Source organism: Panthera uncia, assembly GCF_023721935.1.
Source record: "Panthera uncia isolate 11264 chromosome B3 unlocalized genomic scaffold, Puncia_PCG_1.0 HiC_scaffold_1, whole genome shotgun sequence".
Classification (NCBI taxonomy): Eukaryota; Metazoa; Chordata; class Mammalia; order Carnivora; family Felidae; genus Panthera; species Panthera uncia.
Window position 1 is genome coordinate 86479093 of NW_026057582.1, and position 20422 is coordinate 86499514.

Consider the following 20422-nt stretch of genomic DNA (forward strand, 5'->3'; position numbering starts at 1 on the left):
GCAATAATTTCTTGGATAGGACACTAAAGGCACAAGTAACAAGGGAAAAATTGGGCAAATTGAACTTCGTGAAAACTTAAAGAAAGACACTATTGACAGTAAAAAGGCAACCCAGAGAATGGGAGAAAATATTTGCAAATCATATGTCTGATATGGGATTAATATCTCAATTATATACAGGATTCCTAAAACTCAACAACAAAAATAACCCAATTCAAAAATGGGCCAAAGGCTTAAATAGACATATTTCCAAAGATGATATACAGCCAGTAAGCATGAGAAGATGCTCAACATCATTAATCATTAGGGAAATGCAAAAAAACTACAATGAGATACCACCTCACACCCATTAGGATGACTACTATCAGAAAAAACAGTAATCTCGGGCACGTGGCTCCAGATTCTGTGTCTCTCTCTCTCTCTTTCAAAAATAAACGTTAAAAAATTAAAAAAAAAAAAAAAGAAAAGAAAAGAAAAAACAGAAAACAATGGGGAGGCTGGCTGGCTCAGTTGGTACAGCATGCAGCTCTTGATCTTGGGGTCTCCACACTGGGCACAGAGCTTACTTAAAAACAAAAAAGAACAAAAAACAGCTAACAAGTGTTGAAGAGGAAGGATGTGGAGAAATTGGAACCCTTGTGCATTGTTGCAGCGATGTAAAATAATGCAGCTGCTATGGAAAGCAGTATGACAATTCCTCAAAATATTAAAAACAGAGTTACCATATTGTCTGGCAATTCCACTTCTGGGAGGATTCCTCAAAGAACTGAAAGCAGGGTCTCCAAGAGCTATTTGTATACCATGCTCATAGCAGCATAGTGAAAACATAGAAGCTACCCAAATATTCATGGGTAGATGAACAGAGAAGCAAAATGTGGCATATAAAACACAATGGAATTTTATTGCATTTAAAAGGAAGGAAATTCTGCAATATGGTACAACATGGATGAACCCTGAGAATGTCATGCTAAGTGAAATAAACCTGTCACAAAAGGACAAATACTGTATGATTCAACTTACATGAGGTACTTAAAGTAATCAAATCATAAATACAAAACGTAGAATCATGGTTGCCAGAGGCTGGGGATAAAGGAGAATGGGGAGTTATTGTTTACTGAGTACAGAGTTTCAGTTTCACAACATGAAAAGTGTGATGAGGATGGATGATGGTGATGGTAGTGCAATAATGGGAATGTATTTAATACCACTAACTAACCACTAACATTGAGTATACTCAATGGTTAAAATCGTGAGTGGTATGTGTATTTTGCTAAAATAAAAAATAATGTCAAAAGGAAAAGAAAAGAAAAGGAAAGAAAGCAAGAAAGAAAGGAAAAGAAAAGAAAAGAAAAGGTATCTAGCAGAGCCCCAGCCATGGAAAAGTGCTAGACTTGAGGACATTAATGTTCCTATTTGCTGTGATTTTGTAACCTCAGGCATATTTCAGTAATTTATTCAATATTTTCAAATAATTTAACTTTTAAATCTTCATTACAGTTATTGATTTACAGCAAAAGCCTATACTGGTTCCACTGTGATATATTTGTTGGGTAGAATCAGTATATAGTTTTGTGTCCTTTATCATCGAGTTCTTTTGGGGTTAGAGAAAGCAAAAGTGCTAAAACCCCACGGAGGACTAAGGCACATCTCTTTTCCTTCCTTATGACTTCCTCTTTCTTCCATAGGGTTAATTAGCTCCACATGATAAACAGGCCTGAAACAAGTACTGAAACGGTGAATCCTGAAATGGACCACAAGGCTCAGCATCATTTGGACAGGGACTACGAGGACTCTGGATGGAAAAGGCCATTATTTTCTGCCACAGCAAATACAGCAGTATTACGCACCCTTCACACTCAGTGCTGTTGGCAGTTCTGTTAGAGTGGCAAAGTGTGGCTCACACACCACCATACTCCTCTCAAGCATCCATAGCAGATCCTGTTAATCCCTTTCCCACTGAGCTTGGCTGCAGCTCGGGACCCTGATTAGAATTAACACATTAGATGAAACCTCTCTGTCATGCCTGGCAACTGAGGTGCTGTAAGCAAGGCCGCTGTGACTCCTGTCCTACCCCCACCCCCCGCCTCTGGAACAGTACAAATGAGTTGGTATGAATTATGACACATACCAGCCATTCGCCTGTCATATCCTGACTACTAACAGATGATGGGCCACGCTACCCAATTTCAGATCAGCCACAAAGAGCAGTATGATTCCAACTTACAGTCTCAAAGCTTTTTTCGAACTCCAGAAGTTTAACTTCAGCTTCCTTATAATTCTTAAAGAACATACATAGTTCATACATCTCCATTATCAACAGTAGTGGGGAATCCTTTAAGAAAGAGTTTGAATGAAATTACAAAATCGTGAATTCAATCAATACTATTTTCTCAATGAACAATGCCAATCAATATAAGAGGTTAAAGTAAAAACATAAGTACTAATAGTAACAGTTTCATCGTAGAATTAAGCCATATATGTTAAAAAGAAAGATTAAATTTATATTTCTTTTATCTTTTAGAAAAAAGATATTCAGGCCAGGTACACCTACTCAACAGTCCATTTTCTGTCTACTGTATGTATACTTGGTCCACTGCACACAAGCTGGAGATGTTCCACTAGATGGCGCTAGGACACCTCTACATACACTCCTGGAAAATGGGCTCCACAGAGCTGCCAACCTACAGCTGTCTGGGGCATTTCTATCACTTTGGTGAAAGCTTTTCAGTCAGAAGACAGGAGTTTTGGAATGAGAAAGTATAGATCTGAACTATAAATATACTACTAAAATACTTTGAGGCCCTGGGGAAAGATACTTAAGTTCTACAAGCCCAAGCTTGTTACTGTATAAAATGAGGATAATACCATTTCATAACATCTTCATATAATACTGTCTTTGTATTGGATTATTTTGAGAACTGGCTAAAATAATAAATTTAAAGCTCTTTGCTAAATAAATGGTAGTTCTATTATCATTATTTGTTGTTGGCTAAAAAACTCCAAAAAACCCAGGGTTACAACAATTGAAAAATCCAATGGGAAAATTCTGAAGTAACCTTTTTAAACTCAGGAAAGAAATGAAGTGACTATCACTACCTTCAAGAAAAGGTGGAAACCTCTGATGAGAGTTTTGCTCTTCCGCCTTGTTAACAATGTTTTCCAGATGACTGAGAGGTCTTGAAGCTCCCACATGTGGCCCTCCACTGAGCCCTGAATGTGTCCTGTTGCTTCGGCTGCAACACTCTCCTCCACAGATGTGATGATCCAAACACAGAGACAATGAATAGTACTGGCACCCTGCCATTGGATAAAAACTTTTCAAAATAAAATAACAATTGTGTCTGGATTACCTGACAGAGGGAGTTGGGAATTGCCAGCAATGCTACAACCATGGATGGATATGTCCTGTTTAGAACAAGTCACCTCACCAACAATAAATTGGTTAAAATAGCTTGAAAAGCCTTCAAACATGAAATAAACACTAATAAACAACAAGGGATTATTATAAACTATTCTGCAGAGTGTAACATGTCAAAGGACCAAGAGACTGAGCAGGTATACATGGAAGTTGTGGAAATACAAAGTATAAGAAAACAAGACAGCCTTGCACAGAAAGGCTGATCAAGGGGCTGGCTACAGCATCCCACTTCTTTGCTCAAGAGGCAGGGTCCCTTCTCTTTGCCAGCCAGGAAGCAAGGCTCTGATCACCTGAGTTACTGAGTATCAACGTACAAGAAAGTGTACTATTAGATGGCCTGGAGCCTAAGCTGGAAAAGCACAAAAGTGACAGTGGCCTTGAAAACACAGGCTGGAGCCTCACATCATCACCCCACTTCCTCTCTGATTATCAGCCTTCCCAGTCCCTCTCCACTGTTCTCTTGCTCTCTGGGTCCTTAATTTAGGTTTTTCATTATCCTCACCTGGAGACATGAGGCCAAGACACTAAGGATAGGGGCCTGTTGTTTCACCGCTTCAGCTAGGAGCCAGGACCCGGAGTTTGGCTCCTCCGAGCACTGGAGCAGAACTTCAAAGAGATCAGTCATCTCTTCTTTGTTTCCCTGGAATTCCTGGGGGGACCTGTTGCAGACTTGATCACTGTCCATCCTGGAGTTGGACACTAAGGGCAAGTTCTCAAAAGCCAATCTTAAGTGGTCTTCAAGGACAGGACTGAAATATTGAAGAAGAGATTTCACCTAGAAAACAGACGATTAAAAAAGACAACTGTCAATTTCACCTGGAGCTGAAAAATGTTAGAGAAAAGCAGAGGCAAATTGTTCTTTCTCACCCTGAACTGCATGCAGGGGAAGTGACCATGGAAATTTACAAAGTAATTTATTGCTTTGGAGTGAATTTCCATATTCAATCTGGAGTCACAAAAACCTCTTCCTTCAGCTCTTTAATACTAATGATTAGTCCTTTTTTTTAAAAAAAAATTTTTAATGTTTATTTATTTTTGAGATAGAGCATGAGGGGGTGAGGCTGCAGAGAGAAAGACACAGAATCCGAAGCAGGCTCTAAGGTCTGAGCTGTCCTCACAGAGCCCGACGCGGGGCTCGAACCCACGAACCGTGAGATCACAACCTGAGCCGAAGTTGAACACTTAACTGACTGAGCCACCCAGGCACCCCTAATGATTAGTCCTTTAACTGAAGCCAATCCACTGAAATCTTAGTAAAAATAGTAGCATCATATAAAACAAAAGCCTAGGTATACACAACAGAAAAAACACTACTTTTCTTCCCAGAAGTCTTCTAATTTCCTCTTCTTGAATAGTTGGGAACAAATGGTGGCTTACCTCCTCTGGGGGATAGTTATGGAGTTGACTGTGAATAATGAACTGTAACCAATCATTTGCTTTGGCACATTCTCTGAGATAAGACGTGCTCAGTTTCACATTGTGGATCCTGCAGAACTGTACCGCTAATGCCCACTGGCTGCTAGATTCACTAGATATCCTGTAATTGGGCAGTAGAGGAAAAAACAAACTTGTTAAGATATAGCTTTAATTTTAAACTGGAAAATTAGTAAACATTAAATAAATTTAACCACAGCATATGTTCTAAAAAGCCTTTCAACAAATATCAATGTTTAGTAGGCTGTTCTGGAAAACAGTGGTGGGAAAAAAGAGGACTCCTGTACCCATAACACAAAGCTTTCTTAGTATACTAGCAGAATTCATTTCTATTATCAGCCAAGTATCTATCAGTAGATATAGTAGCTATATACCATCTTAAGGAGAACTGCATAAACAGTCAGTCAAGACACTTCCTGAGTGCTTAACTGTTTTTGCATGATTTACAGTATCAGAGTCCAGACAAGTGCATGGGCTTCCTAAGTGGGGAGTACCTGTTCCTAGATCAGGTGCGTTCAGGGTGGTATGGCTGTAGACAGGGAGTACCTGTTCCTACTGGCAGCAGGAAACTGCTGAAAACAGAGCCATTGACAGCAGGTATAGGAGAACAGTGTGCCTTCCCACAGTCTGGGGTCACCCCAGGGTTACCCCAGGTGGCGTAGCACAGAGGAAAGATGGCATAAATGTGTATGTAGAGGGGTTTTTGTGGATAGATGGTCACCTCAACTTTCATTATCAACTGACATACATTAGGAAGAAAAAATTAAGGACATCACTTAGAGTCAAATTTTGTGAGATCCATCCACATCTTCTTAAATGATTTCAATATGTGACACTTAGGAGATTCCTCTGACCAGCAGGACAGTGGAGGAGACAGAGCACTTTTCCATCTCTTGGAAACTCTATCTCTAAAGAGTGAATAATTATCTTCACCCTCCTTTTACTAATGGCAAGAAGAAATTAAAATCCTTGTCCATTTACCAAGTATCTGCTATACGCTGGCTAAGAAGACTTGAAAGGATTGATAAAAATATGTGAGGCGTTAGAAGAAAGACTAGGCAAACACAGCTTGGAAGATTAAAGCTTGCTGGAAAAAAGACTGAGGTTGCAATTCAACAAACCTATTTATTTCCTGCTGCTGAATGCTGCTCCATATACCTTCTTCTAAAAGAATAAGCAATTCTTCTATGGTTGCCTTTTCACCCATAGCCAGTTTAGATAGTTTTTCAGCTGTAAGAAATATAAACAATAAAATATGGTGAAGAGAAAGGGTCAGGCGCTGGGAATTTCTGTTTGAAGAGTGTGGCCTTGGGCCATTTCAGAACCTAATTAAAAGGCCCAAAAAAGTGAGATAAAGTGCAAACATTCTGCCGTAAAAGAATGAGACAGGAAGGTAACTGTTTCTCCCCCAACCACTCATAATCCAGTGCCTCAGACCTATTCATCCCTTGTCCCCTGAACAAAACAAACCCCAGATAGAAAAGGTGCTGTACCTAGAGACTCTCTGACACAGCTGTACTGAGCATCTTCATTTCTACACTTGTAGCTCAAAATTATATTGGCCACTTTCATATCAACTCTGAGCTTTAGGCTGTCGAGGCCAAGCAGTTCTAAGAAACAAACACACGCAGCTGCTATTGAAGGTATGTAGAAGGAGGAGAGTCCTAAAACATAGGCTTCATTGCTTACTTGCTGGACCCTGAAAAAGGAAGGAATCAAAATCACATCAGGATATGAAAATTGTTTCTCAACAGGAAGAGCAGCCAGAATTACACAGTGATACATGAAGCGTCAGACACCTATGATTGTTGCCCCCTGCACACACCCATTTAGTTCTTGGCAGTTTTTAGTTGTCTCCATAGCTCCCCATTCCCTTACATTTCACCTTCTCCTAAAACACCTGTTTATAAGCCAAATTATTCTTGCTTCCAACTTCATCCAAGGAACACAGAACTTCTGAAAGACTGTCAACTTGTGATCTTATCAATTATGAATATATATACATACTACCAAGAAAATTAATGCCAATTAAACTTGACATATTAGGTTTTAAAATTTCTTTTTAATGTTTATTTTTAGATAGAGAGCACACACACATGGGAGGAGCAGAGAGAGAGGGAGAATCCTAGGCAGGCTCCATGCTGTCAGTACAGACCCTCATGCGGGGCTCGATCTTAGAATTGTGAGATCATGACCTGAGCTGAAATCAAGAGACACTTAACTGACTGAACCACCCAAGTGTCCCCATTTATATTAGTTTTACAAGCGTAGACAAATTTCAAGGACAGATGCACACAAAAAAAACCGTATTAATTTACTATGTAGGATGAAGACAGGAGACTCAGGGACTTTTATCTTTCATTTTTCACCATTCTGAATTACTTGAACATTTTTACCATAAAAATGCATTACTTTGTTAGCTATAAGACAAATCAATAAATAAAGTAAATCTATATTTAGCTGATTATATAAAATACTTCTCCAAATTCTGTACTTTATAAAAGTGAATTATAAAAAATGAAGATCATAAATACAGAATTCACATCTTATTATATATACAATTCCCTCTTTAGAGGAACCACTAATATTTGGCAAGCTCCTGGGTCATTTTTTTGTTTTAAACAGAATTTTAAAAGACATAAAAAGAATCTTTTAATATTATCTTTATTATCTTTTTTCCTATTAACAAAGATACACTAAATTCCCCACACTTGGGATATACAGAAAAGCACAAAGGGGAAAAAAAAGAACACTAAATTACTAGCCAGATATAATTATTTAACTGTGATATATTTTCAGAATTTTTTTTCAAATACATGTGAAAAATACTCAGATATGCCTTTTATTAAAAGTACAAATTATGTTTTAAATACTCACAGCTGCTTGGGAGTCTTGCTCTTGGTTAATTCCTGGACCAGAAAAGTACCAAATGCAAATGAAGGCCGTCCATGTTGTAAATAATAAGCAAAATTCAGACGTTCCACTATAGCATACTTATTAACCAGGTCAGGGCTAGAAAAATGCGGGAGATGACTCCCTGCATCTGGGGAGAAAGTAAAGCAATATTAATCCTCTTCACTTCACCATGATCAATTCCAAATTTGTACATGGGAAACTTAACTCTGCAATGGTAAAAGAAAACCAGTTGTTATTGTCATTTTGTACCACCGTGTATTACTGTGACCCACCAAAATGTAATAGTTTATTTTAATGTGAAGAGGTAGCCCTCCATTTTACACAAAAATATGTACCTGAAATGCTGCATAAAAAACTTATAATTTATGCTTTTTCCTCATGGAACTTATTTTATATGCCGTAATTCTATATTTGATGATCATTTAAGTTCACAATGGCAATAATCCTTTAGCCTGTAAAATCTCTGCTGATGATCTGCAAAAAGAGCTTTATAATTCATTCATGCAGCTCATAACACAATGAAATCCCTTCATAACGTATTTATATGAGTCCTCTATTCACCAAGGCCAACTCACTATACCTTCCTCCAGTAAACAGTTTTAAGAACATCCTTTTCTTCATATTAATACCGTTCTACAATTTCTGTTTATCACTAGCTATAGTTTCTGATGATGTTTTCATAGAGGACCTCATTAGCTATATGATGATACCATCTTTCTAAGATTAGCAGAGTAGCTCAGTTTAAAGTTACTCTGTGTCCATGAAAATAACGAAAAAACATTTTTTCCTCTCTAGAGAAATCTGAAGTCAGAAGATGTTTGCGTGTGACAAGTTAGTATGAAATAACCACTTCTGTCAAGCCCTAATCTTTAATTGCCTCTTAGGCCACTCACTACCCATAAAAAAAAAAAATGAAAAAAACATTTTTTTCTTCTAAATGTATATTTTTAACATTTATTTATATTTTTGAGAGAGAGAGAGAGAGAGAGAGAGAGAGAATGAATGTGTGCATGCAAGCAGGGGACGGGAGGAAAGAGAGGGAGACAGAGAATCCCAAGGACTCCGTGCTTTCAGTGCAGAGCCAGATGCGGGGTTCAAGCTCATGAACTGTGAGATCATGACCTGAGACAAAATTGAGTTGAATGCTCAACTGACTGAGACACCCAGGCACCCCTGAAACCACATTTTGAACTGTCAAAGGAACAAGTTCTTGGAAAATTTCATCTGCTCTTATTTTCAAAGTTCAAAGCCTATTTCTGAAAAAAAAAAAAAAAAAAAATTATCCTCCAAAAAAAAGGATTTTTTTATACTGTGACTTGGTTCTTAAAAAAAAAGAAAGAGAAAGAAAGACAGACAGACAGACTTGAAGAGAGGTGTCTGTCATCTAACAAAGCTATTACTTAAAAGTCTACCACCTTTGAGATTAAAAAATTGTCACATGCCTTATCTATATTCTTTGTACGAACACAGTGACTTTGGTAACTTGTAATTACACATACAACTGTTCATTCACTCATTAAATATTTGCTGAATACATGTGAAGTATATAGCACTGCCTGGCACCAAATCAGCTAACTTTAGTTTTTAATTCAAGTAAGACCATGATCTTTTAGCAGCTGGGGGCTAGTATGGAGAGGGTATACAAGAAAAAATTCTACCCAAAAGGTAATTTTCTCTGGCCTGACACAGAAGCCAAGTCACCTCGCAGTCACTCTACATCTCTTTTCAGTGGTAAGACCATATGAAAAAAAAAGTAAACATTCTAATTAAATACAATTCTCCAATCTCATAAATCCACATTATGTTTTTATAATTGTTTCATTTACTTTATGCTTTATTTCTTCAAATATTTCCCAACACCAGGCAGGGAATATGCCTTTAACTTCCTCTCTTTTCCCCAAGTGTACCCAGTACGGTGCTCAGTCTCCAAAAGGGGGTCAGGATTCTGGTGAAGTTGTTGGAGTTGGAGGCATTAGAACAGCACAGGGGAATCAGTCTACACTCTAGTAGTAACTTCACTGAGATTAAGAAAGTATTTTCATTTGAGAATGCAATACGCACTACTATATTCAGCCATCAACAAATATTTATTGAACATCTATTACAGGTCTGGCACTGCACGAGCTCTGGGCAGTAGGTGAGTTAAATATATTGAAATTTGAAATTACAAAATGGACACATTAGAAAATTCATTTTTATGCATGTCCATAAATATTTACAGGGTATACATTATGTGCAAAGTGCTAATCTGAAGCCTACTTTAGAGTGATATCGGCAGAGACACCACAAGTACCATGACATTAAAGGCTAACCCTAAATTTAAAAGTAAAAAAGAAAAAGTAGAGTTTAAGCATGGCACCAAAAAAAAAAAAGATCAGAGAAGTGCTTCTGGTCTAAAAAGAACAGCAATGTGCATGCCTCTGGTGCTTACCATGCGCCAAGAGCTCCAAGAGCTTTTTAAATACTTTGTCTCCTGTCATTCTCATGTAATACGTGAGGTGGGCACTGTTATTAACCTTATTTTGTAGGGAACTGAAGAAAGCTTACATCACTTACCCAAGATCGAGCCAGGATTTGTCTAAAGCCAACACCTATGCTCTTAATCTTATTTATAATACTATACTGTAAACAGGGATTTTTGGAAAGGGAGAAATTTAAGCAGATAGATAATACAGATACACTTTAGGATAATACATCTTATATTTCTCGGCAAGAATAGCACTAGTGATGTATTACAATTACTTTTAACTCACGAAATGTTTTCAGTTCAGTCTCCTAGAAAATGTTTTCCATCGGAATGCATCTTTATTTTTAAAATGGAAAGCAGTGAGGGGTGCCTGGCAGCCGTCAGTTAAGCAACCAACTCTTCATTTCACCTCAGGTCATGATCTCATGATGGGTCATGAGATCGAGCTCTACACTGGGCTCCACACTGGGCATGGTGCCTACTTAAGAGTCTCTCTCTTCCTCTCCATTGTCCCTCCCCTGATCACCCACTCACTCGTGCACATATGCTCTCTCTCAAAAAACAAAACAAAAAAAAGCAGAGAAAAAAACTGGATTGGCCTTACATAAATTAAGTTCTACTGTCAACACTGCTGAGATACTTAACTTCTAAAGCCCTAAATACCTGTAATGACTTACCTCCTATAGCCAGTGTGTTGGCAGATTGCCAGCCAAACAATCTGCTAGGATCAAAGGGCAATAATGACTGAAAAAGGGGAGAAATCAGAATTAAAAGTTAATTGACTCTAAAATAAGTGAACAAAACTGTATGAAAAGACTTCACAGGTAGTCTGCTTCCCTTCTTCAACCTTATCTTTCTGAACATAAATTCTCTGAGCGCAACTTACAAAAAAAAAAAAAAAAAAAAAAAAAAAAGAATGCATGAGACACTTTCCTACGTTAATAAAAAAAAGAACTGGCTGTGTTCCTTTTACAGACTCCCCTCACTTCAAACTACATCTGCAAAGTGTACTCTCTTTCGGTTCAAACAACATCAATCATAATGTAAATGGATTTTTGAAATACTTTTGGAATCCAAAAGCAAGAGAAGAGGCTAGAAAATGTTACCATGTAAACAAGACAATGTTTTGTTTGCTAAAAGGACTAGAAAGGAAAGAGGAAAAGTAGATCAAAGGTTAGAGGAATGTGGTGAACGAACCACCACTGCCATCAAAGGAAAAAGAGGGCAGGAAGTTGTTAAGCCAGTCAGAAAAGGTTTGAAAGCTGGGAGCCATAGCTGTTTGAAATTTGTCTAAGCCAAAGATTTAGCAAAGATGATCAACAGATGGTAGAAAAGATAAAGGAGAAAATAAAACTTTTAAGTCAAGATGTGAGTGGCTAAGGAAAAAGCAGCTTTGATTTAAAATTAAATAAGAATTTGTGGTGTGTTAAGGAAGGGCTACTTTTCATAAAGTAATACGACTAAAAAATTGCATCAGTCAACTTGAGAACAGAACAAAGAACAACCTGAACCACTTATGTTCTAGGCTGGCTGAATCCAGTTTAGGCAGTGCAACTGCTTTGGTATAATCCACTTAAAGTTTATACCAGTGCTACTGGTCTGCAATAAGATAAGCAACTTGCAATAACTTTAAATCCAGCTAAATGCTTCCTGCTTCAAGAGTGTCTTGCTACACAGATCAAACAACAAAACAAAAAAACACAACAAAAGCCTGCTGAACTGAACCGTGTACTTAGTAACATAGATTTATATAATAGTTCAAGATCCTAATCTCATCACATCCCAGCAACAAGCAGTTCATGGAGTGGCACCCACATGGGGAGTGAGCATTCTGAGCAGGACTACTCTATAAATTAAGGACTGTTAACACTGGAGAAATTTTGTACCTTTATAGATTATAGGTTTATGTTGAATTAAAGACCCTAATGGGAAATATGCGCACCTAAAGAAAAAAAGCAAAAGCCCTCTGAAATGAGAAATGAACAAAAGAATGTGTTCGTAACAGAAGATCCCTGAATAGGTTTCAGGGTATATGAATTCCTTGAAAATATATGCAAACTTATACATATATGTGCAGTTTTTCTGGATAGAGGACTCACATTCTTAAAGAGGTTTTGTCCTGAGAATGGTTAAGAAGCACTGATTTAAATAAATAACTCGATTCACTGAGAAGAGAGAGAGACACAAGTTATCTGTGTAGAATGAAGTGGCTTTCGATGAAAGCAGCAGACAAGTATGCTGGCCAACTATCTGCTTTCAGATCCATTTCCACCTTTCCCCTACAGAGAACTGCATTGCCCAAGCTCATTTGCCCTTTGGCTACCAGTAGGGTTAGCCCAGAGAACAACATGGATACTAAAGGTGGGAAGAGGGGAGAAACCAGGTTTTTTTTTTCCTTCTTTGTTTTCTGGGGTATCTCCTCCAAGGTTCCAGCTCCACCTTCTGTTTCCGGCTCTCATTAGACAGCCAGGTTGTCAGATTAGCTCCCAGAGACAGCTCCAGCTTCTGGGTTCTGATAACACCACTTTCTTGCACTGTTCTTGCAGCCTTAGGAGTGTTGACGGCTTCCTTCTTCGTCAGTTTTTGGGTTGTCTCACCAGGGCATGTTTGGATTCTCCTTTCTGCTGTTACTGTGTAATTTCCTATTTGAAAGACCCAGGGTAGGAGCAGCTGGGTGGCTCAGTCGGTTAAGTGTCTGACTTCGGCTCAGGTCACGATTTTGCGGTTGAGGCGTTTGGGCCCCACATGGGATCTGTGCTGACAGCTCAGAGCCTGGAGCCTGCTTTATTCTGTGTCTCCCTGTCTCTCTGCCCCTCCCCTGCTTGCACTCTGTTTCTCTCAAAAAGAAGTAATAAACATTGAGAGACCCAGAGTAGGTTTCTGTTTTCCTGGCTGAATCTTGACTGATACCCCTCAATACTATCCACCTAAATACTGTACCTGCATAAGGTGGTAAAGTGTAATATCAGGCGGCAGGACGTTAGAGGCAGTATACTGTGGGAATAGAGCAGTTTTTAGCTTGGGATAAGGAGTTAATGCCATCTTCAGTAACTGGGGATCTACTTTCTTCAAACAGGTCTCATTTTCATCATTCTGAACAACCTAAATAAAAAGATCACATGGTACAGAGTAAGGGTTTTCTCTTTCCCAAATTTCAGGTTTTTGGTTTTTTTTTCACAAGAATGAAACAAGGTTAGCTTGAAAAAATACATGGAAGTGAAAAAACCAATGGTCAAGGAGTTAGAAGCCAAGAGTTCTCATTCTGGTTCTAGGAAAAACTAGCTGGTGACCCTGGGCCAGATATTCAACATCAGGCCTCAGTTTCCTCATCTATAAGATTAGGAAGTTCAACTAGATCAGTGGTTTTCAAACTATATGTGAAAAAACTGTTTGAAAAAAGGCTCTGCTACTAAAATGTTCAGAGTATTTTTTATTTTTTAAAATTTTATTTATTTATTTAGAGAGCACATGTGTGAGCAGGGGAGAGGAGCAGAGGAAAAGGGAGAGAGAGAGAGACCATCTTAAGCAGGTTCCACACTCAGCATGGAGCCTGACATGAGGCTCAATCCTATGACCCTGGGATCATGACCTGAAGTGAAATCAAGAGTCAGATGCTCAACCAGCTGAGCCACCCTGGCACCCCTTAAAATATTTAAATAGTAAATAGTAAATATTTTTAAAGGAAAAAGAAAACCACTTGACTAGATGACTTCTACCTAGGTTTTTCTCCCTCAGTGCTCAAGTTATTCTATGACTGTTTTTTGACAGGTGATTATAAACAGAGGAATAGATAACCATATGAATTAAATACATTGCAATAATCTGGAGGATGTAGTATTATATTAAATTAGCATCAGTAAGAAGCTTTTAAGGATTAGATGTTAAACAGCATCCTTAATTCAGTTCCCTCTAACCAGGCATACTATACTTTCAAAGAAGCAGAGATGGGCAAATTTCCACTGGGTCCCTTAAGAGTTTATATGGATAGCCAAAAATTATGATTTCCTTTTTGCCTAAGAGTACAAATAGTAGACAGTAATTCCTAAGCCACACATCTAAAATACAGTTACTCCCAGGAGCAATCAGAAACTGACATGCTATCCTTAAAATAAACCTGGAGTTTAAAAAACAAAGGTAAGGGCACCTAGGTGGCTCAGTCAGTTTAGAGTCTGACTCTTGATCTTGGCTCAGGTCATGATCTCACAGTTCATGAGTTGGAGCCCCTCCTAGGGCTCTGCACTGGTGGTGCGGAGCCTGCTTCTGTCTCTCCTTCTCTCTGCTCCTCCCTTGCCTGTGCTCTCCCTCTCTCAAAAAAATAAACTTAAAAAAATAAATAAATACCAGATATACACACACACACAATTGATTCTGTTTCTCTGGAGAACCCTGACTAATACAAGGCTTCTGAAATCCAGAGAGAGAGAGAGAGAGAGAGAGAGGGAGAGAGAGAGGGAGAGAAAGAAAAGATAAAAAAAATCTACACCACATATTAGTTCCCTTTCAACTTAAGAGGATATAATATAAAATATAAAACTTCAACCTTTGTTTTATGCTCTTTAATATAATGAGATACTTATAAGCAGTTATACTTGAATATCACAGGAGGTCTAGAAAATCCATAGATATTTCTGCTAAATTTAAAATCAGTCCTATTTTGCAATAACAGGTAAAAGTGCTATCCGTACCTGGCTGACACCCCCAGGGGCATACATTGTAGTAGCAAGGGCCAGGAGAGTATGTCCTTCCAACAGCATACTGCTTACACTGGCCTGGTTGCTGGGAATCAGTATCTGAGCATTTGCAAGGCTAGCCTGGAAGATCAATTTGGGATCTGGAAAACAAAAGAGTAGGTTTTTTTCCTTAAGAGAAAGAGTTACATAATTCTGAGAAGAAAATTTTCACTATCCACAGTATGAAGGACTTTCTAAGTTTAAAAGCAATAAGAAAACATCAAAAAGGAAAATGAGAGATTTGTCCAAATAAAAATAAACTTCTATTTAAACAACTGAGACAAACAACTGTTCAAACAACTGAGATAAACAAAACTAAAAGGCAGTAATGAACGGGGGCGGGGGGGGGGGGGCGTGGAATTTTAACAACAAATTAACAACAAATGATAACCTAAAATTAATGTCTTCAGCAAAGAGCTCATACAAATCAATGCCTGAAATACTGACTCTCACAGATAGACTGTCACGATGTGGGAGCTTAATAAACATTTGTTGGATGAATGCAGGCTAAAAAAAAGGATAGAGAAAATAACCAGAACAAAATACATGAAGACAGATCAAGAGTTGCCTGTGGATGATTATCTACCTAGGCTATCTACCTGCAGAGTTTTACCTTTTGATAGTTGTCTGTGGCGTCCAATTTTTCTTTACAATAAACATATTATCAACATCAAAAACAAACAGAACAAAACAAAAACCCCAACCCACATTATGAAAAAATTCTTTATATTGGAAAAAAACCCAGAATTACATAAAAGTGAAAGATTGGCTGTTGACATTCCTTGCCTGTGTTAGTGGCTTTGCCTGTCCCCTTTCCCAAGTGGAGTCTCTGGAATAATACCAGCTAAACCCTCAAGGGGGGCAGGGGTTACAGGGCTTTTCTGATTATAACCAGAGCAAAGCTCTCCTTCAGCAGCTCTACTACATAAGACAGAACAATCCAGACATACTGTGGTTTGTTTTTTTTTAAATTCCATCTGGAGTTACTTACTAAAGAATTCAGGGCAGACACCTGGAAGACAGACCACTTCTTCATAGAAAAAGGGTGTCATTACCAGAGAGCAGGAATTCACCCTGTGATAAACTGGTAAGATGAGACATATCCAGAAAGAACAAGCCTGAGGCTGAGGGGGAAGGGAACACTGGCACACAAGCTGTCTGGCTTTTCTTGGCTGGCAAGAGGGCAACATTTTTGGTCTTCTGCTTTTTAAACAAAGCTTGAATCTAGGTTATAGTCAGATGTTTGTCTATAGACAAATGATTTATTTAGAGAACACAAATTATGTGCCATTTAACAGATCATTTAGCCAGACTTTTTTTGTTTTTGTTTTTTTGTTAAGAGACAGAGCATGAGCAAGGAAAGGGCAAAGAGAGAAGGGGACATGAAATCCAAAGCGGGGTCCAGGCTCTGAGCTGTCAGCACAGAGCCCAAAGAGGGGCTTGAACTCATGAACCACGAGATCGTGACCTGAACCAAAGTTGGATGCTCGACCGACTGACCCACCCAGGCACCCCGACATTTTTGTATTTAATACAGTACACCCATACCTGTTAAATTACCGGAAACTTGTCGACACTGAACTAAAAATTCAAACCAAGGGTGAGCTTCATATAATTCACTTTTTTCCAAAAAGGGACAATTTGAAGGATTAAGTCTGTATATAAAACAAAGGAACAAACTCTGGTTAGCACACAGGATAAGACGGTTACAATCATGTTTGCTCCAGATGATAACTAGCATTTAAAAAAGGAATTTCAGAATTAAAAGTAAATATAATATACTCCAATCTTGTGTTGTGTTTTACTTATTACTTACGATCTAGAAATAGAGAAAAATTTAGAGACAGATAATTTTATTTATAATGTGTTTACTTCCATGATGAAATTTTACCAACTCTGTAAGATTAACAGATACCTTGTCCTATTTTATTATTTTAAACAACAAAAACTTGTCAGCATTTTCAAACTTCAGAGGCTTTTAAAAACTTCCACAACTACAGAGAAGCTAGGACTGAGGAATTAAGTCTCAGGATAGATCCTTTGAATATATGACTTCTAAATCTTCTCTTACCAGCAGCTTTGGGGAAAACATTTCTGTGTCTAAATAAGCTTCAATGATACGAACCAGAAAAACACCATCTATTTGAATTCTTAGTCTTTAATACACAAAATAAAATAAAAAGGTTCTCATTAGCACCTAAGGGTGGACTCTGGAATCAAATCTAAGTAGAATTAAATCTGGCTGTGCCATTTATGAGAGCCATGTGCTGTAAGTAAGGCACTTGGCCTCTCTCAATGCTTCAGTTTCCTCATCTGTGTAATGGAGATTGGAATAACCACCCGATAGGCCTTTTGTGAAAATTAGATGAGATAATGCACGTAAAGTACTTAGTCTAGTGCCAGGAACACTGTAAGTACTCCTATATTAGAGACATAGTCTTGTTAGCACTGACCCAACAGCAATTCAGAGCAGCCAGAATGATCTTGGGCAGTATACACTGATGTATATCTATCTATCTAAATATCAATTTAAGAGTATACCTAACATATCTTGCAGTGGTTATGAACTCATAACCTTCTGTTAATCTTACAGAATTGTTTAGCATTCATTTGCCTGGTAATGAAGGTATCAAGTAACTCCAAGTTAACTTTCAGAATCTTCCTCTCTTTTAAACTTTTAAGGCATTTCTTTCATTTTATTCTTTGTAGTTATAGGTTAACAGACATGTTACAGGATTAACATCAACAAAAAACACATGATAAGCAGTTAGCTGAATGCAGCACTGAACTAAGGTACCAAGTATTGGAGTGAAGGGGCACTATTTCAAAAAGATCAGTATTCCTCAAGGGAGTGTTTAATATTTTCCTAAAAGTCACATTCAGAAGTAGTATGGAAAGAAGAAACTGATTTGTGCTGCTCAAGGACAAATCAATTCTCAATACTCACTTGTAACGGTCAAGATAGACATAGAGAAGATACTGCAGACTGTGTTCCAAACAATAGAGAATGAAGTGAGAATGGAAATCCCAACCTTCTTTGGACCTGTAGTTTTGAACGGGGAGAGTATCTTGCATCACACCTCCAATGCGGTTCAGTCTTAGGAGGAAGAGTTCAAAGTCTTCTAGTTCAGACTGAAGAAAAATCCCACTCCTGTTGGGCAGGTTTCAGAGGTGGCAAGTTACCAAGTTGCTACACTCAGGGCAGACCAAACCACTTCCATTGTGGAAGTCTCAGCTACTTAAAAATAAGGATTTACAAATTAAGACTGCCAAGTCTTGTGGTAGGGTCCCCTCCCTAATGTAAGAAAAAACAAACCTCAAAGCAACCTGGCTATATGTGTATGTGACAACATCCCTCACAACCTTTTAACAGGAGACCACTTAACCAGACTACATGTTTGTGTGTTACCATATATAGGAGACAAAGAAGTAAAAAGTATATAGAAAACTACACCACGTGGTGTTCAGGGCTCAGTTCTCCAGGTACGAACCCAACTGAGCAATGCTGGCAGGAATAAAGTTACTTCCTGGAAAGAAAAGCCTCAGCGTCAGGACTATCTGTCTGAGAATCCTGCTACAGTCTCACTCTATAAATCTGTTCTGACACATATATATTTTGCTAGTTTCTGATGAAGACTGGTGCACCATCTTAGTATTTAAATCACAGTCTAGAGTTATCTTCATTAATTCAAAAACGTAATCTAAGCTATCTCCATTTTTTTATGATTTTAACTAGAATTGCACAATCCACTGTGGCAACAGTGGTTAGCTCTTGAAATTAGATGTTTTAAGCACTGGGAATTTCCAAAATTTAGAAGCTAAAGCAGAATAATTTAAATAGACCAACAACTAAACAAGAATAGAAATTTGCATTTAAATATTACTTTTTACAAATTTACTGTTAAATTTATACACTATACAGAGGACAATAGGAAATATATAATGTGGCATGTACAGAAACACTATGTAACCATCACCCAAATAATAGAATATTATACCTTTGTGTATTCTTCCCCCATGCATGTCCTTTCCTACCCCCAGAGGTAACCACTATCCTAACTTTGTAATAATTATTTTTTAAAAAATTTTTGTAATGTTTATTTTTGAGAGAGACAGAGACAGAGACAGAGTGCAGGTAGGGGAGGGCAGAGAAAGAGGGAGATAGAGAATCTGAAGTAGGCTCTAGGCTCTGAGCTGTCCACCCAGAGCCTGATGCTGGGCTCAAACTCATGAACCATGAGATCATGACCTGAGCTGAAGTTGGATGCTCAACTGACTGAGCCATCCAGGTGCCCCCCTGCCCATTCCCAACTTAAAAAAAAATTTTTTTTTGAAGTTTATCTATTTTTGAGAGAGAGAGAGATAGAGTGCAAGCAGGCAAGGGGCAGAGAGAGAGGGAGACACAGAATCTGAAGCAGGCTCCAGGCTCCCAGCTGTCAGCACAGAGCCCGATGCATGGCTTGAACTCACAGACCATGAGACCTGAGCTGAAGTTGGACGCTTAACTGACTGAGCTACCCGGGCACTCTTGGATTTGCCTATTTTAAACTTTATGCATAAATGGTACCTTCTGGATATATTGTTCTTAGTCTCATTTCTTTTATTCAACATTGTGTGATTTACCCATGTTAATACCTGTGACTACAATTTGTTTTCATTATTTTTTTTAATTTTATTTTTTAAAATTTACATCCAAATTAGTTAGCATATATTGCAACAATGATTTCAGGAGTGGATTCCTTAGTGCCCTTACCCATTTAGCCCATCCCCCCCCCACACCCCCTCCAGTAACCCTCTGTTTATTCTCCATATTTAAGACTCTCTTCTGTTTTATCCCCCTCCCTGTTTTTATATTATTTTTGTTTCCCTTCCCTTATGTTCATCTGTTTTGTGTCTTAAAGTCCTCATATGAGTGAAGTCATATGATTTTTTTCTTTCTCTGACTAATTTCACTTAGCACAATACCCTGTTTGTTTTCATTGTTATATAGTATTCCACTGTAGGACTGTAACTACATTTTATTTATCTACTCTCTACCTTTGATGGTCAGTGCAGCTACTCCTAGATTTTTGTAAAATAATTTTACATTTCCATGACTACAAATGAGGAAGACCATCTTTTCGTATGTTTATTGGCCATTTGTGTTTCCTCTTTTGTGAAATGCCTATGTATGCTGTTATCTTCCCCTCCAGATCCAAGCTCTACTCTTCTCCTATCCCTGGAGGCTCACCTGCACAGAAGACCCTAGTACCCTCAGACTTCCATTTTGTTTTGCCTATGGGAGACCCCCATAAGAAGGTAAGAGTCAGAAAGAAGAGAAGATGAGGATACCTTGACTCTTTTTGTGCTGGGTGACTGCAGGTTGGCTGACACTCTCCACTAAGGGACACAACTCTTGCCAGGCAGCTCTCTAGGTCTCAGTAACCATTCTCCTTGACCCCTTAGGCCGTTTAGAAA

The 20422-nt window shown here is 38.3% G+C and overlaps 1 protein-coding gene across 1 annotated transcript in view; it reads right to left on the reverse strand.

The window, feature by feature from the left end:
• The window catches only part of SPG11 (SPG11 vesicle trafficking associated, spatacsin), an 86061-nt gene that overhangs the window by 25646 nt on the left and 39993 nt on the right, over positions 1-20422 (reverse strand). The window contains exons 16-27 of the mRNA XM_049613539.1: positions 17913-18116; positions 16514-16620; positions 14921-15066; positions 13176-13337; positions 10913-10979; positions 7730-7895; positions 6346-6551; positions 5974-6082; positions 4796-4955; positions 3921-4193; positions 3097-3297; positions 2225-2332 (exon numbers count right to left, since the gene is read on the reverse strand). Coding sequence (XP_049469496.1) covers positions 2225-2332; positions 3097-3297; positions 3921-4193; positions 4796-4955; positions 5974-6082; positions 6346-6551; positions 7730-7895; positions 10913-10979; positions 13176-13337; positions 14921-15066; positions 16514-16620; positions 17913-18116 — 1909 coding nt within the window. The remainder of the gene's footprint in view (positions 1-2224; positions 2333-3096; positions 3298-3920; positions 4194-4795; positions 4956-5973; positions 6083-6345; positions 6552-7729; positions 7896-10912; positions 10980-13175; positions 13338-14920; positions 15067-16513; positions 16621-17912; positions 18117-20422) is intronic.